The sequence below is a fragment of the Polypterus senegalus genome, chromosome 13, assembly GCF_016835505.1.
Source record: "Polypterus senegalus isolate Bchr_013 chromosome 13, ASM1683550v1, whole genome shotgun sequence".
NCBI lineage: Eukaryota > Metazoa > Chordata > Cladistia > Polypteriformes > Polypteridae > Polypterus > Polypterus senegalus.
In genome coordinates this window covers 95,054,849-95,077,799 of record NC_053166.1, presented here as the reverse complement: position 1 = coordinate 95,077,799, position 22,951 = coordinate 95,054,849, and the positions used below count along the sequence as shown (strand labels likewise).

Here is a 22,951-nt window from a genome sequence, read left to right as displayed (position 1 = left end):
TTTTTGTTCTGCACTCCTTTTACACATTCTTAAGGGCAACCTGTGTGCTCTGATATACTTGTATCATTATATATGGGTTTTAGTCCCTGAGTCTTGTGCAATCTCTTAAACACGTATTCTAATATGCACTCTTTAACACATACTCTAACAAGGAATAAGCTGAGGGAGATAAATGCATATTCTAAAGAATAGGTTCTTAGAGTTTCAAGTGCTCTACTCAAACATTTACATACAGTTCTGGAATCTGCAGAATGCCGGTTTAGTGCCATTTTAAAAATTTGCTATTTCTGTACTTTTCAGTACCAGTATATCATTAAAACACTACTATATAGTGTCAATTATCAACTCAAGTTTAAACAAAAAATAAATCCACAAGTTAAGATTACACAAATAGTACACAGCTCATAAAAGGCTTATTTTGCTTACAGTTTATTGCATTGCTTTATCTTACACAAAGCACTGAAAATTTCTACCAGCACACGGGTATAAAAAAACCACTAAAAAAAAGGTGTACATAACAATCTTTAAGCTTGCAAGAGTTCATTTTTTATTATGTAGCTCATCATGACTATATTCAGCCAGATGTATGTGAGTTTGTCTTAGTCAAGTGCTCAGACCTGAACTTTTAAAAGGTAATGGTTTTAAAAAGTACCTAGTTTAGTATCTTAGGTTTAAAAAAACAGTTGCATTATAACTTGGAATGTGACTGCACCCTTTACTTGTCAGTTATTATACTGAGTATATAATCAACAGTTATCCACAGAGCCAACCTGCAATATGTTGATATAAGTCTTTACACAGAAGGTATCATAACCTGCTATTTGATATGTGTCATCTTCATAGTAATATACAAACAAAGATAAAGGCATAATGAATTTACCAAAAATTTCAGTGATGATTGTTGTTAATAAATAGTATCAAAAATTGGTTATACAAAACTAGCTGTTATGATGGCATTTTCTTACATGGTGACCATTTAATTATTTTATGACTCATTTTTGTAGATTTACTTTGGAAGGTGGCTCATTGAAGGTGGGCCTTATGTGATTTTAATAGACATTGGTGCCACAGCATGGTCACTGGACCAATGGAAGACAGAGTTGTGGGATAGCTGCTCCATTGGTATTCCCTGGTATGATCGTGAGGCAAATGATGCTGTTTTATTTGGTTTCTTAACAACCTGGTTCCTTGGTGAGGTGAGTGGCTTTTTTAAGACTCTACAGGGATTCCCTGTAAAATCACAGTTAGTTAAATATGTATGTCAATGTTTGTTAATCCTTCCCCAGTTTGTAGCTCAGTGTGAAGAAAAGCCATATATTGTTGCACATTTCCATGAGTGGCTTGCTGGGGTAGGCTTAATTCTTTGCCGCATCAGAAAGTTACCAGTGGCTACTATCTTCACCACTCACGCTACCCTTTTAGGACGCTACCTCTGCGCTGGAAATGTTGACTTCTACAACAATTTGCAGCATGTGAGTGTTGTCCCATTCTTACTAATTTTCTCTCCCTCCCTCTGTCTTGCTCTTCTGTTCTCTCATTTAATGTTCATGCTTCTTATTTTAGTTCAATGTTGACAGGGAAGCAGGTGACCGTCAAATTTACCATCGTTACTGTATGGAGAGGGCAGCTGTTCATTGTACCCATGTGTTTACTACTGTGTCCCAGATTACTGCTGTGGAAGCAGAACATCTCCTGAAAAGAAAACCAGGTAAGGACTGATGGCCTCTGTGAATTCTTTACTGTAAAAAATGTTTTAAAATATAAAATGCAAGGTTATTTTCACTATTATTAACGTTCTTTGTAATAGTGTGTACTCTTTTATGAAAAAAAAAAGTATTTCTGCTTTAATTATGAAGTGAAATGCCTTTTCTGTTGAGTCTGAATTTGTCTTTCTGGTATTTCTATCTGAGAATCTAGTTTTCTCCCACATTTGGAATTTTTTCTGTTGTATTGATTGATACATCTAAGTTGTTCTAAATGGATTGGGGATTGTGACCATATTTGAATGTGTAGTTCTAAACTTGAGCATTTTACTACTGTGATGGTCTGACTAGCCTCAACCCTGTAAGTTGGAATGTTACCTTATGAATTCTAAACCTGTCTTTGATTTAGCTGCAGAGAGCATCAAATGTATCCGACTTGAAACACCCCATCAGGGAAATTATTATTTTGTATGTGTAATTATATTCCTGATATGTGTAATTGACAGGAGCCTTTGCTAGTCAGAAACCTGTACATTCACAAATGCTTATTTAGATTTTTTTGTTAATCTTAGATTTTGTGACTCCAAATGGCTTGAATGTTAAGAAGTTTTCAGCAATGCATGAGTTCCAGAATCTACACGCACAAAGCAAAGCTCGTATTCAGGAATTTATCCGTGGTCATTTTTATGGGTAAGAGAAAGGGGGAAAATGGTCAAGAAGAAGCAGCAGCAGTTTCTATGTGATTATATCAATGTGTTTTTGAATATTTTTGACATTTGCTAAAATGTTACTCATTAATACAATAAACCATCTATTCTTCTTGATTTCAGGCATTTGGACTTTAATTTGGATCGGTCCATCTTCTTTTTTATTGCAGGCCGATACGAGTTCTCTAATAAGGGTGCAGACATCTTCTTGGAAGCTCTTTCAAGACTAAATTATCTGCTAAGGGTTAGTCAAATATTGTAGCTTGTCTTTTATATTTTTTGATTAATAACTATTTTACTTCTAATGAATACATTCCATTCACCACCAGGTAAACCAAAGTGAGACAACTGTAGTTGCATTCTTCATTATGCCTGCACGAACAAACAATTTCAATGTGGAGACTCTGAAAGGCCAGGCTGTGAGGAAACAGCTGTGGTGAGTGTGACAGATGAGTCTTTCTTTATTGATTCAAACCTAACACAGATTGATGATGTACATCTATAATTACCACAGACATACTGAAAAACAGTCTGATGTTTGAATATGTTATTGAAGCACACACAATTCATGTATTTCCCAAGTAGATCAGTGACATTGATTAACCTGTTTTCCATTAAATGAGTCATGAATGATTTTTAATACTTCCACTTTTTATTTTAAGAAGTATTATGTGTCCTTTGGAGGACAATCTCTACAGCTTTACATGAAACGCTCTTTCTTAAGGGATTTTTTTTGTTGTGTTTTCCTTTTTCAGGGACACTGCCAATGCTGTTAAAGAGAAGTTTGGGAAAAAGTTATACGAGTCTTTGTTAGTGTGAGTATACAATAATTTCCGTGTGTGTAGGTATGTGAGCGATATATACAGTATGTTTGTGTTATATATTATTGTGTTGTCTTCAGAAAAGAAAACTAGACAATCAGATATTTTTGTTCAGCATTTTGATGATTAAAACATCAATAATAAATTGCTTAGTGCAAAAATGCTTTTCTCAACAATTATCATACCTATATTCTGATATTCATAACTTCGGTTATAGTGCAGATCTTCTTTCTTCTTCTTCTTTCAGCAGCTCATCTTTTTCCATATCTTCTTGTCCCCTGCATTTTGTGCTGTTACTTACATCACCTGCATGTCATCTCTCACCACTTCCATAAACCCTTTTTTAGGCCTTCCTCGTTTCCTTTTGCCTGGAAGCTCTATCCTTAGCATCCTTTTCCCAATATACCCAGCATCTCTCCTCTGTCCAAACCAACACAATCTCGCCTCTCTGACTCTCTATCCATCCTCATCACACCCAATGCAAATCTTGGCATCTTTAACTCTGCCACCTCCAGCTGTGTCTCCTGTTTTTTGGTCTGTGCCACCGTCTCCAATCCATATAACATAGCTAGTCTCACTACTGTCCTGTATACCTTCCCTTTCACTCTTGCTGATACCTGTTTGTCACAAGCACTCCTGACACTCTTCTCCACCCATTCCACCCTGCCTGAACTCGCTTGTTACAGATCACAATGTCATCAGCAAACATCATAGTTCATTTTGTCTTTTAGCCTGTCCATCACCATTGCAAATAAGAAAGGGCTCAGAGCCAATCCCTGATGTAATCCCACCTCCACACTGAATGCATCCGTCACTCCTACCACAGACCTCACCACTGTCACACATCCCCCTTACATATACTGTACAACTCTTACATACTTCTCAGCCTCTCCCGACTTCCTCATATAGTGCCACATCTCCACTTGAGGCACCCTGTCATATCCATTCTTCAGGTCCACAAAGACGCAATGCAACTCCTTCTGGCCGTCTCTATACTTCTCTATCAACACCCTCAGAGCAAACATTGCATCTGTGATGCACTTTCCTGGCATGAAACCATACTGCTGCTCTCTAATCCTCACCTCCCTTCTTAACCTAGCTTCAACTACTCTTTCCCATAACTTTATGCTGTGGCTCATCAATTTTATCCCCCTGTAGTTACTATAGTTCTGCAATTCCCCCTTATTCTTAAAATTTGGTACCAGTACACTTCTCCACTCCTCATGCATCCTCTCACTTTCCAAGATTCCATTAAACAATCTGGTTAAAAGCTGCCATCTCTCCTAAATACCGCCATGCTTCCACAGGTACATCATCTGGACCAATGGCCTTTCCATTCTTCATCCTCTTCATATCTTTTATTACTTCCTCTTAGCTAATCCGTTGCACTTCCTGATTCACTATCACTATATCATCCAACCTTCTTTCTCTCTCTCTCATTTTCTTTGTTCTCTTCATTCATTAGCCTCTGAAAGTATTTTTTCAATCTGTTCAACACACTCTCCTCTCTTGAGAGTATGTATTCCATCTATCCTTTATCACCCTAACCTGTTGCACATCTCTCCCATCTTGGTTGCTTTGTTAGCCAATCAGTACAGGTCTTTTTCTCCCTCCTTAGTGTCTAGCTCTCATATAACTCATCAGATGCCTTTTCTTAAGTCTTCACTACCTCTCTCTTCACCTTACACCTTATCTCCTTGTACTCTTGTCTACTTTCTGCATCTCTCTGACTATTCCACTTCTTTGCCATCCTCTTCCTCTGTATACTCTCCTGTATTTCCTCATTCCACCACCAGGTTTCCCAGTGCCTGTCTTACCTCCTCCCTGAACTCAAACTTGCAGTCTTCCTTTTTCAGGTTCCACCATTTGACCCTTGGCTCTATAATCATTCTCCTCCTCTTCTTGATCTCCAACGTCATCCTACAGACCACCATCCTATACTGACTAACTACGCTTTCCCTAGCCACCACTTTGCAGTCTTCAATCTCCTTCAGATTGACCCTCCTGCATAGAATATTATCTACCTGTGTGCATTTGCCACAACTCTTGTATGCCACTCTATTTACCTCCTTCTTCTTAAAATACATATTCACCACAGCCATGTCCGTCATTTTTGCAAAATCCACTATCATCTGTCCTTCATCATTCCTTTCCTTGACACCACACCTACCAATCACCTCCTCATCTCATCTATTCCCTACACCAACATGTTCATGGAATTCCACTCCAATCACCACTCTCTGTCCTTTGGTACACTGTCCATCACTTCATCCAACTCACTCCAGAAATCTTCTTTCTCATCCATTGTACATTCAACTTGCGGGGCATATCCAATAACAACCACCTCCAATTTCCAGCTTTATAATCATTACTCTGTGTGACACTGTTTTTACCTCCAAAACACTCTTGACATACTATTCCTTCAGAATAACCCCTACCCCATTCCTCCTCCCATCCACACCATGATAAAACAATTTGATTCCACCTCTGATCCACCTGGGTTTAGTCCCCTTCCGTTTAGTGGCTTGCATGCACAATATATCAACCTTCCTTCTCTTCATCACATCCGCTTTCTCACTCTCTTACCTTACCAGTCATACTGCCAGCATTTAAAGTTTCTACCTTCAGTTCCACTCTCTTTACCTTCTCCTCTTCTTCTGCCTTCGGACACATCTCCCTCCTCTTTTTGTCCTTCTTTGGCAAACAGTAGCCCAATTTCCATCATCACCCTTTTGGTTAACAGTACTGGTGGATGTTGGTTAACCAGGGCCTCGACTGATCCAGTATGGAAATCTGTATTGTTGTCTGCATATTGATCTGGTAAAATTGTACACCGGATCCCTTTCCTGACGTAATTCCTCCCCATTTAGCCAGGCTTGGGACCAGCACAAAGAAATATGTTGGTTTCTGCATCCCCTGTAGTTGGGTTTTGCACCCACTGTGCTGGATTTGCAAATCTTCTGCCCATTATGTGTTTTTAAAATGAAATTTTAATTAAAACTTTATTTAGGTTAAAATTTTAAAATCGTTTACCTTAAATGACCAGACCGAGGACTAGCCAGATCTGTGTAGGTGGATATACCTTTTATTGGTCTGGTCGCACTGATGGCTGTCACACACCAGGAATAGCTGTTGCTGTAGCGGATTGGCTTCTTCCAATGGTGTCCGATGTCAGTCCTTTCAATTAACGTATTATGAGGCTCGGATTACGGTACTCCCTGGGTGCCTTGTCTGTTGTCTCAGTGTATGCTCTGACCGCAGTGAGTGATGTCTCTGCAAAGGAGACATTTTATTCGCAGCTTCACTCAGTGATTGATGGGTGCTCACGAGGTGACACTCCTCTGGTCATGGGTGACTTAAATGCAGCCACTGGCACTGACAAGGGCAGGCTATGAGGATTGTCTCGATCCCCATGGGTCTGGTGAACGTGGTGAAAGTGGCTCCATGTTCCTTGACTTTGCAAAAGGTCCGGGGCTGCAAATCGCTGGATCATGGTTCCCGCAGCCAGAACTGCATCGTTGGACTTGGTACTCCAATACTGGTGGTGCGGTGAAGGAGATCAATCACATCCTCGTGGGCAGACACTGGATGCTCTTGCCAAAACTGCAGGGTCTACAGACGTGCCCAGTTTGTGAATTCTGACCACAGACATGTTGTTGCTACTCTTAGGTTCCAGCTTAGGTCCAGTAGGTTACCACCTACTAGGAAAATGAACCTAGACTTGGCTAGACTCCAAGACCAGGCTGTATCTAATGAGTTTGCACGCAGTTTGTGTGAGGAACTTGGAGATTTGAGTATGATTGCCGATCCTAATGTGATGTGGGAGACCTTCTGTGATAAGACCCTGAAGGTTGATGAGGGTTGTGTTGGTGTTACCGGTGTTACCAGAAGGAGGTGTTTCATCTCGCAGGGCACCCTGGATATCATCGAGAGGAGTCACAGCACACGGCTCAGTGGCAGCTCTGGTCTGTACCGGGAACTGAGAAGAATGGCTGCAAGGATTCTGAGGGCAGATAAGGAGGCATTTGTTGGAGGAATCTGTGAGCAAGTGACACACCATCTGTGGTCTAGCGACCCACATCCTGGTTACAGAGGAATCGGAGTATTACGCACATCTGAATCTGTTCCTCGGAGAGTTGCAGTCAGGGTGGCTGATAGAACGGTCCGTACCAATGACACTGCAATTGTGACCCGGCTACTTTAAGCAGTTGTTCAAAGCTGATCCTCCGGCTATGACGTTGGATATCTCTGGGTCCACTGTTCTTGAGGATGATCCTCCAATTAGCTGTGAACCACCTAATCTCACTGAGATTGCACAGGTGGTGAACCAGCTGAGGGTTTTGGGGTTTGGTTAGTGAAGGCTGCAGGGATCTGTGGTATCCCAGGTGAACTTCTTCAGGCTGGTGGTAAGGCTGTCCTCCTGGCATTGCAAGCAATCTTTGCTTCCATTTGGGAGACTGGCATCATCCCAACTGACTGGAAAATGGGACTTGTTGTCCCTATCTGGAAAAGGAAGGGTGATCACCTGGATTGCAGTAACTACAGGGTGATAACACTGCTCTCAGTGCCAGGTAAGGTCCTTGCTAGGGTTGTTCTCAATAGGATCCGTGATCACTTGCTCACCTACCAGGAACCAGCACAGTCTGGTTTTATGCCTAAGACGTCTACCATCAACCACACCCTATCACTGAGGGTTCTTATGGAATGCAAACGCGAATATCGGCAGAGTTTCTTTGCAGCCTTTGTCGAATTTCGTAAAGTGTTCCACTCAGTTGATCGAGCTGCCCTGTGGGACATCCTGAGGGTTCATGGGATCCCCTCGAGTTTGCTGGATATCATGGCTGGCCTGTACACTGGTACTGTGAATGCTGTGCTGAGTGGAGGCAGAACCTCTGCGTTTTTTCCCAGTCGATTCTGGGGTTTGTCAGGGGTTTATGAGGTGTTATGGGTCCACAGCTTGCTGAGCAAAAGCAGTTTTTAAATAAATAATCACCGTGCTCGTGGCTTAGTGAGGAGGCATGGTTGCCACAGCAAGCCGCAGGGCAATTTGCAGTGTGGGCGTTTCTCACCAAGTGCACATGTGAGGGACTGCCCACATCCGTGATTGTTCCTGTGGCTAATGTGCTGTAGCTGCTATGGCCCCTCAATATAAAAGAAGCACAAGTCGGATAGGAAGGAGATCAGAGAAAACAAATCGGAAAGAAAAAGTAAACGGAGGTTGCAGCAGGAAGCAGTGAGGAGAACGAACGAAAAGGAGAGAGAGAGAGAGAGAGAGAGCAAGTCAGTGCAGCAGGAAACAGGCAAGCTAGCGCATGTAGGCAGCTGAAGGCAGCCTGGGTGTTTGGCCAACAGCTGGGAGAAGTAGTGGTTGTGGTCGCTCCCGCAGAGTTTGATCTGAAGGGCAGGAGTGACCGGAAGGTAGCGGGAGTCCCTGCGTGAGAGCCTTGGTCACTGTCGGGGGAGCCGACCGGAGCCAAGGATCGGTAAGGCGACTGGCGGTAGTAGTAGAAGCAGATATTGTGAAGGTCAGCTGCAGAGAGAGCGTCTCACTTGTTGCGAGGCTCAGATGGGTGAAGCAGGAGAGAGGCTGGAGTAAAAGACACTGGGCTTGTTATTGATTTTAAAGACTGTTTCCTGATGAATGTTTTAACCTCGTTTTGAAGGATTGTTTTTCTATTTATTGATTTTTAACCTCCACGTTTTTCTTTTATTGGATTATTTATTTGAACAGTTTTGAAAGCACTGCACTTTATTTGAACACTGTTTTTGTTTGACTATTTTAATAAAAGCACTTTTGCACTTTTTGAACCATCCCCTTGCTATGTTGTTGCTTTCACTGTCTAGCTCATCTCAGTGACATTATCGACAGTGTTGGGTTCAAGGGCTCCCGAACAGGGATGGGAGCATGGAGTAGAACCCACATCGTCACAGTGTGTTCTTGCCCCTACTCTGTTCAATGCTTGTATGGACTGGGTGTTGGGCAAGGTCATGGGGTCCAGCAGCTGTGGGGCATCTATTGGTAAACCAGCCAAGTTTAGTTGGGGGTTGCCAACCAGGATTCCGAGTTGTTTCGTCGTGTAGTGGGAGCGGCAACGCAGTGTACCAGTGTATGCTCCCCAACTTGACTTGACTTAGGTTAAATAAAAAGTAATGCAAAAATAGTTAATATATTTCAATAAGTAACACTTTAAGAATTTGCAGCTAGCAATGTTTTCAGCTGAAATGGAAATGAACCATATTTTACTGAAAAGGACTTTTCGATCTTGATGCATCTTTTTCTGTAACAATGCACATATTGTTTCCTCATTTTCCATTTTAAATAAAGCAAAAGATTTCAAATCCACAACTTAAGGATCACAGTGTTTTTTTCCTAGCCTAGCTTTTCATCTAAACTAATTGATGCAATTTTTTGTTTAATAGGCTATTTTCAACATTTCACTGTCTTCTGCAATTAATAATTTAAAAGTAAGCTTACTGTGGTACTATAAATTATCCTGATGCAAGAAATAAATAGAAAAAATTAAATCAAGCATAAGACCAGAAACCATCCTTGGTAATACACTGGGCCATTTTGGGAAACAGCTTGGAGACACCATCATAGATTGTAGGGGAAACTACAAAAACTGGAATAAATACTACCAATTGCCGTATAATACTTTTGAAAACCCTAAAAAATGTGGTTTATGTGAAACTGTCATTTTTCTTCTGAGTTTAAACTGAGTAAGTATGAGCACAGAATTTTATTTTAAAGTTTATTTTCATATCATTTTAACACTAGAATTACCAACGCCTACGAAAATATTTGTAATCCCGGGCCACCTTAAATCTCTTCGCACCTCTGCACCAGTGTCTTTTGTGTTGTAAATGTGTCAATAAGTACAAGTAGCAAGCAGCCTGCTACCCCAACCCCCCACCAACACAGAAAGGGCAGAAAGTTCCCTCAGCTCAAGTCTGTCTACCTATGTGTGAATTGCCTAGAGTTGTATAGGGTAAATAATATATTGTTATTTGGAATACTTGCATTTCATGTGTATTCCGTGTCTATAGACTTAGTACATGAGCAACTCTCCACGCTAGTGTTTAGATGTGGACGGTGTTTGTGCCAAAAACAGAAGTCTGACTGCATTCTTGTACCATTGCTCGTGTACTGAATTGTCAACATGCACTTTTCGTGGCATTACACGTGTACTTTGTGAGCATGCCCATGTCAGTCAAATACAGGAAGCTCTGCAGTGTATTTGTGACTTTATGCTGTAGGAAGATAAAGTAAATAAATCAAGGTAAGTAGGTAAATAACATTCAATCTGGCTTTTATATAAGTAACATGTAAATGGTTTTCATATAGATTGGACTCCTAACACAAGTTTTTTTTCTGCAGTTATATTCTTGAATAAAAGCACACTTGTTTTGTTATACTTGTACTTTCTGTGAAAGTGTTTACTTGATATTTAGACTTCAGGCTTCACACATTATATATTTCATGTCTACATCTTGTCAATTATTAATAAAACATGAAAACGTTTCTGTTTTAACAATGTGTTTACATAGATTGTTGTAGACACGGAACACACATAAAATGCATGTATTACAAATAACAATATATTATTTACCTTATACAACTCTAGGAAACTCACATGCAGGTAAGCAGACTTGAGCTGTTAGAACTTTCTGCCCTTTCTGCGTTGGTGGGGGGATGGAATAGCAGGCTGCTTGCTGCTATTGCTTATTGACAAATTTATAACACAAAAGACACTGATAGAGAGGTGTGAAGGGATTTAAGGTGGGCCGGGATTACAAGTTTTTTCATAGGCATTGGTAAATTCTAGTGTTAAAAGGTTTAATTTGTTAAAATACATCATATGGTTTTAAACTGTATGGTACTTAGTTGAATTTATTTTTATTTCTATAGAAATTAATATTAATCTTAATATTTCCTGTCAGAAAACAAATACAGAACATAATACATTATCAGAATGGTTTTCTATAGAATCAAAGTATTTGGGTCAAGTGACTAAACAATCATGAATTTACTTCTCTGACCTTAATATGTTTCATTTTAACCTTTTACTACTTTATTGCATTTCATTGTCAGAACTTGAAATAGTGATTGCTCGACAATGTTATTTGGCCTTTATCTTGAGGAACTTACTGTTCTTCTTTTATTGTCAGCCAATTTATGATGCCTCTCCATCTTATATTTTTCACCCTAACAATTTATTAATTGTCATGTACAATATAACCATTTTCAGAGGAATGAGGATTCAGGCATTCATAGGTGGACAACGCATTACTTTCAGGATGTTCTAGGATTTTTAATAAATTATGTATGGCATCAAATTGTCTAATTTGTAGTAAGACAGTGAGAGCGGTTTTCTCATACAACACAAATGACGACAATTACGATGATGCTGTAATGTATATGATATGTAAAATCCCTCAATCTACCCTACCTTTTTCAAATTGCTAGCTGCAGCATTCATTTTTACAAATTTTATTTAAAGTTTACAGAAAAGGTGTTTTTGTTAGCATCTAGGATGATTTAAATAATACTCCCTGCATGGAATACCAAACTATTAAAAGAGTGCTGGAAGACACAGTAGAAGTTTAGTCCTCCAACAATAAGTTTGGCAGCAGCAACAGATTGCAGCAAGGCATTAGATTTCTCCCCAGTACCTCCTTATTAAATATTAATAAGAACTCTTGGATTGCAGAGTCATTTGGGTTCACCAGGCTAAGCTTCTGATGTATATCTGCTTTCCTTGTACCAAAGTCCTGGATTAAGGTTGGAGATGGGAAGAATCTAAACACTTGCATTTAGTTAAACCTAGGATGGACACAGTCCTTGATTTCATTGTTTATTTCTTTTTCAATTTCCTGGACCCCTTGCCTTCCCCAAAAAATCCCTTTTTTGTTCAACTCAAGAGCATTATGCTGGGTACATGGCCAGCTCACAGACATTAACAATTATTCTTATCAGAATATTAGCTATCTGTACATTAATCATGCAAAGTGGGGAAAAAAGACTGATGGATTGTCCTGATCCCGATAACTGGAACATATTTAGGAATTCCTCATTAGATGTAGATGAGCATGCAGGTAATTTGATTAACCAAAATATGTGTAGACAATCATATGCCTATGATAATGATCTACGTATTTCCTAATAAGAAACTATAGATTACCAGTGACCTGTATATTGCCTAATATTATATTAAACGTTTGGTGTTGTATTAATTGTATTTAACATTTCATTACACATTTTAGTATGTAATTTGCATTTTTCTAGTAAAGTTTAACACAAACCTATTAGCATTCTGTAGTATTTACTTGTTTGCTTATGCTGTATTGTGTGAAACATGCCTGCTGTTGACCAACTGATTAACTTTGTAATGTAAAAATCATTGAGAGTGTTGAGATGTTGCATGTTGATTAGCACATGCATGGAAATAAGAATGTCCCCATATTACTAGAAATTGCTACTTCTAGACTAACGGTTATACTAAAGCATGTACTGAGCAAAAATGCTGAATAAACAAAACACTGTCCAGTCATTTATGCTTCATATGTTCATACATGCTTCCTAAAATTGAGTCGTTTATTTAAGTTTATTTTCCATATTATCCAGATCCTCTCTGCTGTTTAAAGTAGTTGAAGTACATTACAGTGATTATGAATTTTGTTTGTTATGGTTTGAACTACGAGGTAAATCTTTCAACCATGGCTTGACAACTTGCAGAGGTGGGGCTTCATTCAATATTTGCATAATGATATCTGCCATTGACCACTTAGTATAGATGACTCTGTCTGCCTCCCTGCTACTATTAGTGTACTGTATTTATTTGTTTGTTTTTCTCTTCTTTCCTCTTCAGAGTTCCCATCTGACACCCAATGTTAAAAACCCTCACATGTAACCCCTGGACAAATAAATCAATCCCTAGTTTAGGTTTTCAGATTATTTTTTATTAGCATATCACTTGTTCATTATGCAAATATTTATGTACATCACATTTCTGCTTCTTAAGCTAAATATTTTTTTTGTTGCAGAGTATATTAATTGTACTTTTTCATGATATTAGTGAGCTGTAGTATACCAATGTACTCATTTTATACTCCTCCTCCTCCTCCACTCATTTTTTTTAATATGCTGAGCACATTTTGATGTTTTACTTACTGGACAATTTATTATTATTTTAAGAGAATGTGATTAATATAATCTAGCTGAAGTACATGAGTCATAACACAGACAGATGTTAACAACCATGATTCATTGGTAGCGACATTCTGCTGAGCAAGTAAGCTTTCAGAAATCCTACTGATTTGTAGAATAAAAAGCTGTATGATTCTCCAGTTGGTACTAATATATTATTATGTCCAGAAATTTGCAAACCAGAATAGAAAAGTTTATATTAACAATTTTGTTGGTTAGCCTTTACCCAATTATTTAAAAACATTTATACTGTTTTTAATTTCTTTAAGCGTTAATCATAAAAAAAGGATTAGAGGGGCATGAAAGAAGGTCAGTTTTTGTGTTTGTGCTGTTTTTGATACATTTTCATAATCTTAGTTTTATATGGATGGAAAAAAGTCATTACCAGCTCCTTATGCTGAAGAATATGGGTACACAGAGGGTAACATTACTGTGGTCAGGGTCTGATTTCTGTAGTGATATGCCATTTGTGTTCATATGTTATTTTATGTACTGTATGTAGGTTATATCCTTCTGTCCAATGTTTTGCAGTCTGGTTAAATAACTAAGAGTGCAAAATGTTTTGCATATAATGGAAAGTAATGGCGACCATTGCTATCTAATAGCAAATTATGTGAAAAATGCCCATGAAAAAAAATCTTGCATTACTCAGTGTTCGTATTCCACATGTCCATTATTCAGTTGAATGCTCAAAATATGCAAAACACATGCATTTTTTGCTAAAATTATTACAGGAAAAAACATTCCCATAGATGTGTGCTTTTGACTTGAAAACCTGTCTCTAACCCTCAATCATTGGTCAAGAGTCTTATCTTGAATCCTGTCTGTGCTAGGGTGGTAAATTGGTTCAAACTATGCAAAATTACCTTAATACAGATGATGATATAGCCATTTTAGTGTTTTACACTCCTTTTAAGAAAGTATATCTCTGGAGCAGATGTTGTTCTGCCTGATGTTGCTCAGAGGTTGAAGTTAGTGTTTCTTTTCTTTATTAATTGTTATATCTGTGTGTAATGTAATTTTCTTGTTAAAATGCGCAGATCATGACTGATTGGACAATACAATAAATTAGTTATGTAATGTGCGAAGTCTGAGAGTGTCCTATTGATGATACTGGTGATTGCTGTACTATTCACTGGCTCCAGGTTGTCTGTTCCATTCCATTTGTCATTACATAAATCATTTCTTGACAATAACAGGGCTTGTTTAATTTTATGGGTTGTCTGTGTTGTAATTATGCCATGTCAGGTTATTCTTATATGGTAGATTTTTTTGTTTTACTATATTTTAAGTGATTTTTAGCCAGGAACAGATAGGAAATTCTCAGTCGTTCTCTATTTTCAGTTCTATTTTACTTTTGTTTTGAAACAGAAACCTCATTCATAGGAATCAATAGGATCAAGTTAGTTGGTTAGCTGCTGGTTTCTTCAAGATTTGCATCTCATTGTTAATGATAATTGCTTAAGGAAACAAGAAGCGGTCAAAGTCTGTGAATTCTACATAACACTTTCAACACCTTTTAATATAGTTTAGTGTCTCAGGGAGCAAGAGTCTACCTTAGAAGTATTGGGCAGTTGGCAAGCAGACAATTATTTTGGTTTTGTGAACTATATCATAGCCGTCAGCAATGCAGTCATATTACTAGAATTTGTTTAAATTTGTGATTAGTAGTTTGTTATTGTTGGTTTGATGCATGTAACACATTATCATAATGTAGCATGTATGATTTGAATGAAGGCGTGGTGCCTTGTAGTTTGTGGAACTGTTGTTTGTGTGAACATTGTTAACATGAGTGAAAAATATCTGTGTGCATTCTCATGCCAGGATTATAGTAAAGAATTAAAAAATATAAATACACTGAGCAACATTAGCCCTGCCCACCACACCACTCCATCTTGGTTAGTAAAACACACCAATTAATATAACTTGGAAGTCTTTCTGTTTAAGTAAGAAAAGTTGGCATTTTTTTTAATTTCATAAGTAAGGTCAAGGCATGCTTAGAAAATGTCAATTGATCATCAACATGTATTTTGGAATATTTATAGGATATGAATTACACAACTAATTCTTCAGTGTGACAACTTCACTTTCATAGTTTGACTGTTTTTTAATTTTTTCATATTTAGGTTACAAGGTACATAGTTATTTAATAGTTCATAGTTCAACAGCTTAATAAATGGACAAATATTACTGAGTCCCATTTATGTTGGTCAGTTTGGAACTACTTCATTTTCTTGCCTGTTTAAACAGACCTGTGCTCTTATGTATAATTATGTAATTGGTAGTTTGTAAAGTTTGTAATTATACTGACTGGTGAATTTGTTACAGCAATCTGTGAAGAGCACTATACAAAAATAAAAACTAATGGAGTCTGGCTGTTAAAACATTCTTAGGAAGAAGTTATAAATCGGTGAAGAAAAGTCCATACACTATTAAACTATTTTAAAAAAACATTGGAGATGAAGCACAGGATTCAAATATGTAGTGCTAGGGAGTGAACACAGCTAACCTCATTTTCTTACCTTATTTCCTTGCTATAATTACATTTTGTTTCAATAGTTATGTCTTTTTTGAGCTTGTGTGCAATCTGTAATATATAATGTTTTGTGTCTGTCATTGTGCAGCTCTTAATTTGTTAGGCCAGCCACAAAATAGCAGAGCACTTTAATCCTTTAATCAGGCTGCATTGCATTTCTGAAAATAAAAAGGAAGGTTTCAGGTCATCATGTCACATATTCAGAAGTCATTTAGTCTTTACTTTTCCTCTTTTAAACTGGTGTTTCTTAGGACCTTGGACTAAAGTCATCAACCTTTTTAGCTCAGAGTACTTTGATTTGGCTGTATTATTATTGATTAATGTTATTTGAAGTTGTTCATTATTATGAGGTCATTGTCAAATCAGTCACTAATTTTATGTGTTGTTACAGCCTTTCAAAAAGGGCTTGTATTTTTCCTCTTTCCTGTCTTGTTCAGGAGTACTCTGTGCTTATTTCTCTACTCTTAACAACATACAAGAAGTGATTCAATGTAAATCACATGGTATGTCAACATCATGATTGCCAGAAGTAAAATTGTAAATTAGTTATTGTGTCCAACATGTGGTTTCAACTTCAAGCCTAAATGAGTTGTACAGAGTGTCCACATTCTTATCATATTTTCATAGGCTTATCTCCTGCTGTGCCTTGCTAAATGGTGAATGTAAGCATACAATTTGTCATTGAGTGTGTATTAGTGCTGGAACATGCCCTACTACCGGCAAGCATATTTTCCAGGTTTGTATTTTGTCTTGTATCCACTGCTACTAGGACATTATTTTTCCAAAAATATTCCTATAAGTGAGTCAAGAGAGTTTACACAATAATAGATTTTACCACAATTTTATGAAATTACAATGCTTTCCAATTATTTCACCCTACAGTATATCTTACATGGTGTAGTAGTTACAGTGCATTTTTTTTTTCTTTGAGTTTTTCATTTTGGAAACCTACTAGTACCCATTTTTCTTGTCTAATGTAGTTATTTGCCGAGACTTCATGTTTCTTTCCTATTGTAGGTAATGAATAGGCATGCAATGAGAAACCTTGTTTACCTTGCAGTAATAATTTCAAATTTGTTGGAAGCTTAGTCTCCTCTTTAAAGACTGCTGAGGAAACTGATGCAGTATTACAGATCTTTCTGGACTTCACCTGATTATTTATGAGGTGAAGGCATATATGGGGCTCCTGAGCTCTAGTTTCTTAACTTCCACAAGTTTGGTATTTCCTTAGCATATGCCCTCTCTGACCTGTCTTTTTCTTCCAAGACCTCTTTTTGGTGAATGTGTTTTCATGGATTAAGCACCACAGGCACATCTGATCATTATAGAGGAGGATGGTATCTGGTGTCTGAGCATTCAAGAAGGGACTTTCCTCACTTGTGATTAGAAGGGTTTGAAGAGTGATAAAGAAATACTTTTAGTCTTCATAGTTCAGTTGCACCCTTTTTGTTTGTGGGTTGTGGTGATCTTATGACTCGCTGTATCAGTCACTTGGTCTGCTTGTCTATTCATTTTAATTCTCATTTATTATTCATCTCTGAAATGCGTTTTAAAAGAGAAGCCAGTTGAACCTGTATAACCCATAGTTGTAACAGAAACTTGTTTAAAACAGATTGTTAATCATTGCTTTCTGTGTTACTTTCTTTGACCTGACCAGTTATACTTAACAATGTATTTACAGTATCTGGATGGCTTACTTTTATTTTATTTTTACCTTAAATGAATCTCTTATACTTGTATAAAGAAATGTAAACATATTATACATAAGTAAAGCTAAAAAGCTGGAAATCTGTATTTTCTTGGTAAGTCAGAATTGAAACATTGCATTTATAGATGTAAAAAATTTTATTTTGGCTGTACTTACTGTGAAAACATTGCTGATTAAATAAGTACAGGTCATTTCCTCAAACATTTTGTATAAGCAAAATCTCACTGAGCTTGAGGGCCACACAAATGTACACTTTTTCATCAAAGTAATTTAATATACTGTAAGGGATATACCATACCATTCTCTAAGCCCACTTAAGGGTTAGTGGGGAGCTGGAGCCTAATCCACTAAGCATGTGGCCCAAGGCAGGAACAATCCCTGGACAGGGCTCCTGCCCATCATAGGGTCAAACGCACTCACACACACACCATGGCCAAATTAGCTTCACCAGTCCACCCCACCTAACCAGCAGGTCTTTGGGCTGAGGGATGAAACTGGAGTGCCTGGATGAAACCCATGCAGACATGGAGAGAACATACAAACTTTGCACAGGAAGGACTTCCTTCCTTGTCTCCTTACTGTGGCACCATGCCACCCACTATAAGAGATGTGTTTATTAATATTTAGTAACTGTTAATTGTTATTGCCATATTAGATTTTACTTTTCAGGTCGAGGGTGAGTTGATCCAACAGAAATGTAAACTATTTTATTTAAACTGACAATTTGGATAAATTTGTTGCACTTGTTGATCATGTGTATATAATTTTAAAAATAATACCTAGGGTTATATTTTGATGTAAACTGTGTGCATGGTGAAAAATGCATTGAAAAGTATTTTGTCCCCAATTGTTTTATACAGTGTAGAATTTTAGATGAAATAGATATCAGAATTTTATTTATGAGTTTTGTATATATTCTTCAAAAAGTACCTTCCAAAATATAAGAAAAATAGTGGGTTTAGCCTTGTCCACTTAATTGGTTAATAGTTGATTAATGTGAATACAATACTCTTGTTGGGTCACTCAAGAACATTTACTTTCATCATTTCAAGCATTCCTGTTCTGGCCGTGTGCTCTGAAAACACAAACTTCTTCAGCTGTTTATATCACTAATAGGTGCACGTTTGTATCCAATTAATTGTCTTTATTGTACCCCATTCATCTTTTTCTTAGTCCTAATAGGTTTATCAGGCTGTGCATATAATCATTATTGTGCCCTGTTCTTTGCTGGAGATACATAAGTAAACTTTTGTTAAACTGCATGGTTCGTATTCATTTGTCCTAACCAAATTGTTATTGTATTAATAGTTTTTTCCCCCTTTATCTTTCACACTTTTTAATTTTCCCTTAATTACTGTAAGAACAACAAAAGTATTTTTCAAATTTTATTGTAACACATAATGGGTTTAGCTCTAATAGCAATATGAGTTTACATATGTTTTTTCATTTTCCACCCATAGGAATGCAGCTATTTGGTTTGTTTAATGGAATATGTGGTAGACCAATTTATTTTTGGAACTACTTTATCTATTTTTCAGCCACAAATTAGTACATTGAAACAAGAGTTTATCTGCTTTTCTATTACCACGCAAGGAAGAAATACAAATCCATCTGTTTTAGTCTGTGAGACATTCTGTATGGTCTGGATTTGTATTTACACTTCAGTTGGTTTGTCATATGTCTGGCAAAGTAAAGGAGGTTAGTTTGTAAACATTTTCATAATGCTTATATAGATTTATTTGAAAGTGTCAAATCTGTTATTGTATTGGTTAGGTTCAGCTCTGTTTTTTTGCATTTCATTTAATTTACCATGCATTTCATGTCAACATTATAAATGATCTGAACCTAAATATTTTGTATTTATTTTTAAATAAATAAAATTGCTCCTAGTTCAAAAATGAAAATTAGTTGTAGTTGTAAAAATCTTCACTTTTCAGCCTTTCTTTATCAGAGTTTTTACACAGCCTGCAGATGTGTTTTGGGTCATTGTTCTGTTGAAAAACAAATGACAACCCATCTGAGCGCAACCTCACTTTTATTTACCTCAGGAGTTTTGAAATGTAAAAGTACATAACTGCAGATGGTCATAGCTCGAGAAAGAGTTATTAGTCAGTAAAGGACTCAGAGTTAGTATATAGTAACTGTTTCAGCAGTATGAGATTTTCACTTTCAATCCTGGAAGTATTGCATTGTGCCTGGGTCCTTATTGGTAAGAATCCTAGCACTGAAACAGCCTACATAAAATTCTCCTTGTGTCTGTGTAGTTTTTACATCAGGTTGCTGTGTTTTTTATGCTGCCTATCAAAGATACATGTGTTGGGTTAAAAAATGACTGTAAACTGGTTTGATACAATGAATGTAGGTGAGTGAATTAGTGTGCTCTGAAGTTGATTGATGCTTTATCCACGATTCATATTTTGCTTGTGCATGGTCTTGCTGCTGGAATAGTTTAGCCCTAGTGAACTTGTAATGGTCAAGTGGGTTTTTCTTGTGGGTGTATGCATGTTACTGTTGGATTGTAAAAAAAAAAACTGCAGTAATGTACAATATGTAACATTTCAAAACAAATATGCAAATGCATTTTTTTAGGAATAAATGTTATTACTAAAAGTAAACTAGCAGTATAAATAAATGGTGAATTCATTTCAGATCTCACTGAACACCAAGTGAGACTGCAAACAATTACTCTGTGGATCCAGGCATGAACCATCTTACCAAAGTGCTTCCATCTGCTTTCATCAAATGTAATATTCACTGAAAAAACATTTCAATGTGAAGAAGGTATATATTGAAAACTACTATGAACAACACAAGACAAATTGTAAAAAGAACAGGTTATTTAGGTCAACATAAATCGTAGGATGTAAGGGTGATTATTGTCACATCCACAGAGAACAGTTACATTTTTGATTGATGATTAACATTTAATTTCACTAATCATATTCACTTTAATTTTGCAAAATATGAAACTTGAAGGTGCTGAAAGTACTTCTATTTACTACATTTCTTGCAAAATTATTCTGTCTTTTTTTAGAAGATAGCAGGAAATAAGGATGTGAATTGTGGTGGTGAGTACTGGCTTGGCTAATAATAGGTCATTTGTAGAACAGGACTAATGACACATTTTGCACAGTCTTTTCTTTCAGTGCAGCGTTTGAGAGCACAGGTCCCTTTATTAATTAAGATGTAGTCAGGCATAATGGACCATTCAAAATGATAAAAAAAGCTGCTCAAAAAATTAAAGGAACACTTCGAAAACACATCAGATCTCAATGGGAAAAAATCATGCTGGATATCTATACTGATATGGACTGGGTAATGTGTTAGGAACGAAAGGATGCTCCATCGGTTAATGGAAGTGAAAATTATCAAACTACAGAGGGCTAAAATCAATTGACACCCTGAAAATCAAAGTGAAAAAATGATGCGGCAGGGTTTGTCCATTTTGTCGAAATTTCATTGCAGCAACTTAAAATCTGTACACAGTAGTATGGCCCCCACATGCTTGTATGCATGCCTGACAGTGTTGGGGCATGCTTCTAATGAGATGAGGGTTGGTGTCCTGGGGGATCTCCTCCCAGATCTAGAACAGGGCATCACTGAGCTCCTGGATAGTCTGAGGTGCAACCTGATGAGGTCGGATGGACCGAAACATAATGTCCCAGAGGTGTTCTATTGGATTTAGGTCAGGCAAGCATGAGGGCCAGTCAATGTTATCAATTCCTTCATTTTCTAGGAACTGCCCGCATACTCTCACCACATTAGTCCGGGCATTGTTGTGCATCAAGAGGAACCCAGTACCCACTGCACTAGCATAGGGGCTAACAATGGGTCCAAGGATTTCATCCTGATACCTAATGGCAGTGAAGATGCCATTGTCTAGCCTGTAGAGCTCTGTGCGTCCCTCCATGGATATGCCTCCGCAGACCATCACTGACCCACCACCAAACCAGTCGTGCTGAAAGATGTTACAGGCAGCATAACATTCTCCACGGCTTCTCAAGACCCTTTCACGTCTGTCACATGTGCACAGGGTGAACCTGCTCTCATCTGTGAAACCAATTTTGGTATTCTATGATAAATGCCAATTGAGCTCCACAGTGCCAGGCAGTAAGCAAAGGGTCCACTAGAGGATGTTGGGCCCTCAGGCCACCCTCATGAAGTCTGTTTCTGATTGTTTGGTCAAACACATTCACACCAGTGGCCTGCTGGAGGTCATTTTGGAGGGCTCTGGCAGTGCTCATCCTGTTCCTCCTTGCCAAAATGAGCAGATACCAATCCTGGTGATGGGTTAAGGACCTTCTACAGCCCTGTCCAGCTCTCCCAGAGTAACTGCCTGTCTCCTGGAATCTCCTCCATACCCTTGAGACTGTGCTGCTAGACACAGCAAACCTTCTGGCATTGGCACGTATTGATGTGCCATCCTGGCTACCTGTGCAACCTCTGTAGGGTCCAGGTATCACCTCATGCTACCAGTAGTGACACTGACTATAGCCAAATGCAAAACTAGTGAAAAGCAGTCAGAAAAGATAAGAAGGTAACATTCCTAAGTTGTATACCGAGTTGAGACCAAAGAACTACAAGTCAATACCAGATTATCGAAATCAAAACTAACTAAATGGACTTATTCATTGATCAAATCAGTTTCACAGACAAATGGGCTAATGTGCTGCACAGGTATAATTTTTTTGTTGTCCAAAATATTCACTTGGTTCCACCACCTTCCAAAACCTGCAGCAGCTACTGAATTATATGTGCAGCCAAGTCTTAGACTCCATTTCATTGTGTTCTTTTTGTAGGATTTCCACTTATGAGACAGTTTTTTTTTTTACTAATTATTTTCATTTTCCCTAAAACCCATAGTGGTTTTTTTCCTTCAGCATCCATACAGGTTGGAGTTTTTGTTTTCCTGTCTTCCAAGGCCATCTGAACATAAATTGTTTTTAGACGAGATATTGAGTTTTGTTATGATAACCATTAGAGACTCAGTTTGAATTCAGTTCAGTTTCTGAATTTCATCAAGACGATATGGTGCTGTATATATCAGACCCACAATGATCTCTACCATTAGACTTAAATGCAATAGGAGAATTTCATAAGATCTCTGCCTTCAAAATTAATTTGCATAAACGTGCATTTACCAGTGAAGTATCTAGCACATCATACCATATTGGATAGCTATTCGTTCATAATATCAAAACTGCTTACATATCAGGGGCCTAATGTATAACGCCGTAACAAAAGCAACAATGTGCGTACACCAGTGCTT

At 37.7% G+C, this 22,951-nt stretch overlaps 1 protein-coding gene across 1 annotated transcript in view; it reads left to right on the top strand.

Moving 5' to 3' along the window:
- The window catches only part of gys1 (glycogen synthase 1 (muscle)), an 83,271-nt gene that overhangs the window by 41,713 nt on the left and 18,607 nt on the right, over positions 1-22,951 (top strand). The window contains exons 4-10 of the mRNA XM_039776119.1: positions 1,005-1,196; positions 1,287-1,472; positions 1,564-1,708; positions 2,276-2,393; positions 2,534-2,654; positions 2,740-2,846; positions 3,166-3,225. Of these exons, the coding sequence (XP_039632053.1) occupies positions 1,005-1,196; positions 1,287-1,472; positions 1,564-1,708; positions 2,276-2,393; positions 2,534-2,654; positions 2,740-2,846; positions 3,166-3,225 (929 nt within the window). The remainder of the gene's footprint in view (positions 1-1,004; positions 1,197-1,286; positions 1,473-1,563; positions 1,709-2,275; positions 2,394-2,533; positions 2,655-2,739; positions 2,847-3,165; positions 3,226-22,951) is intronic.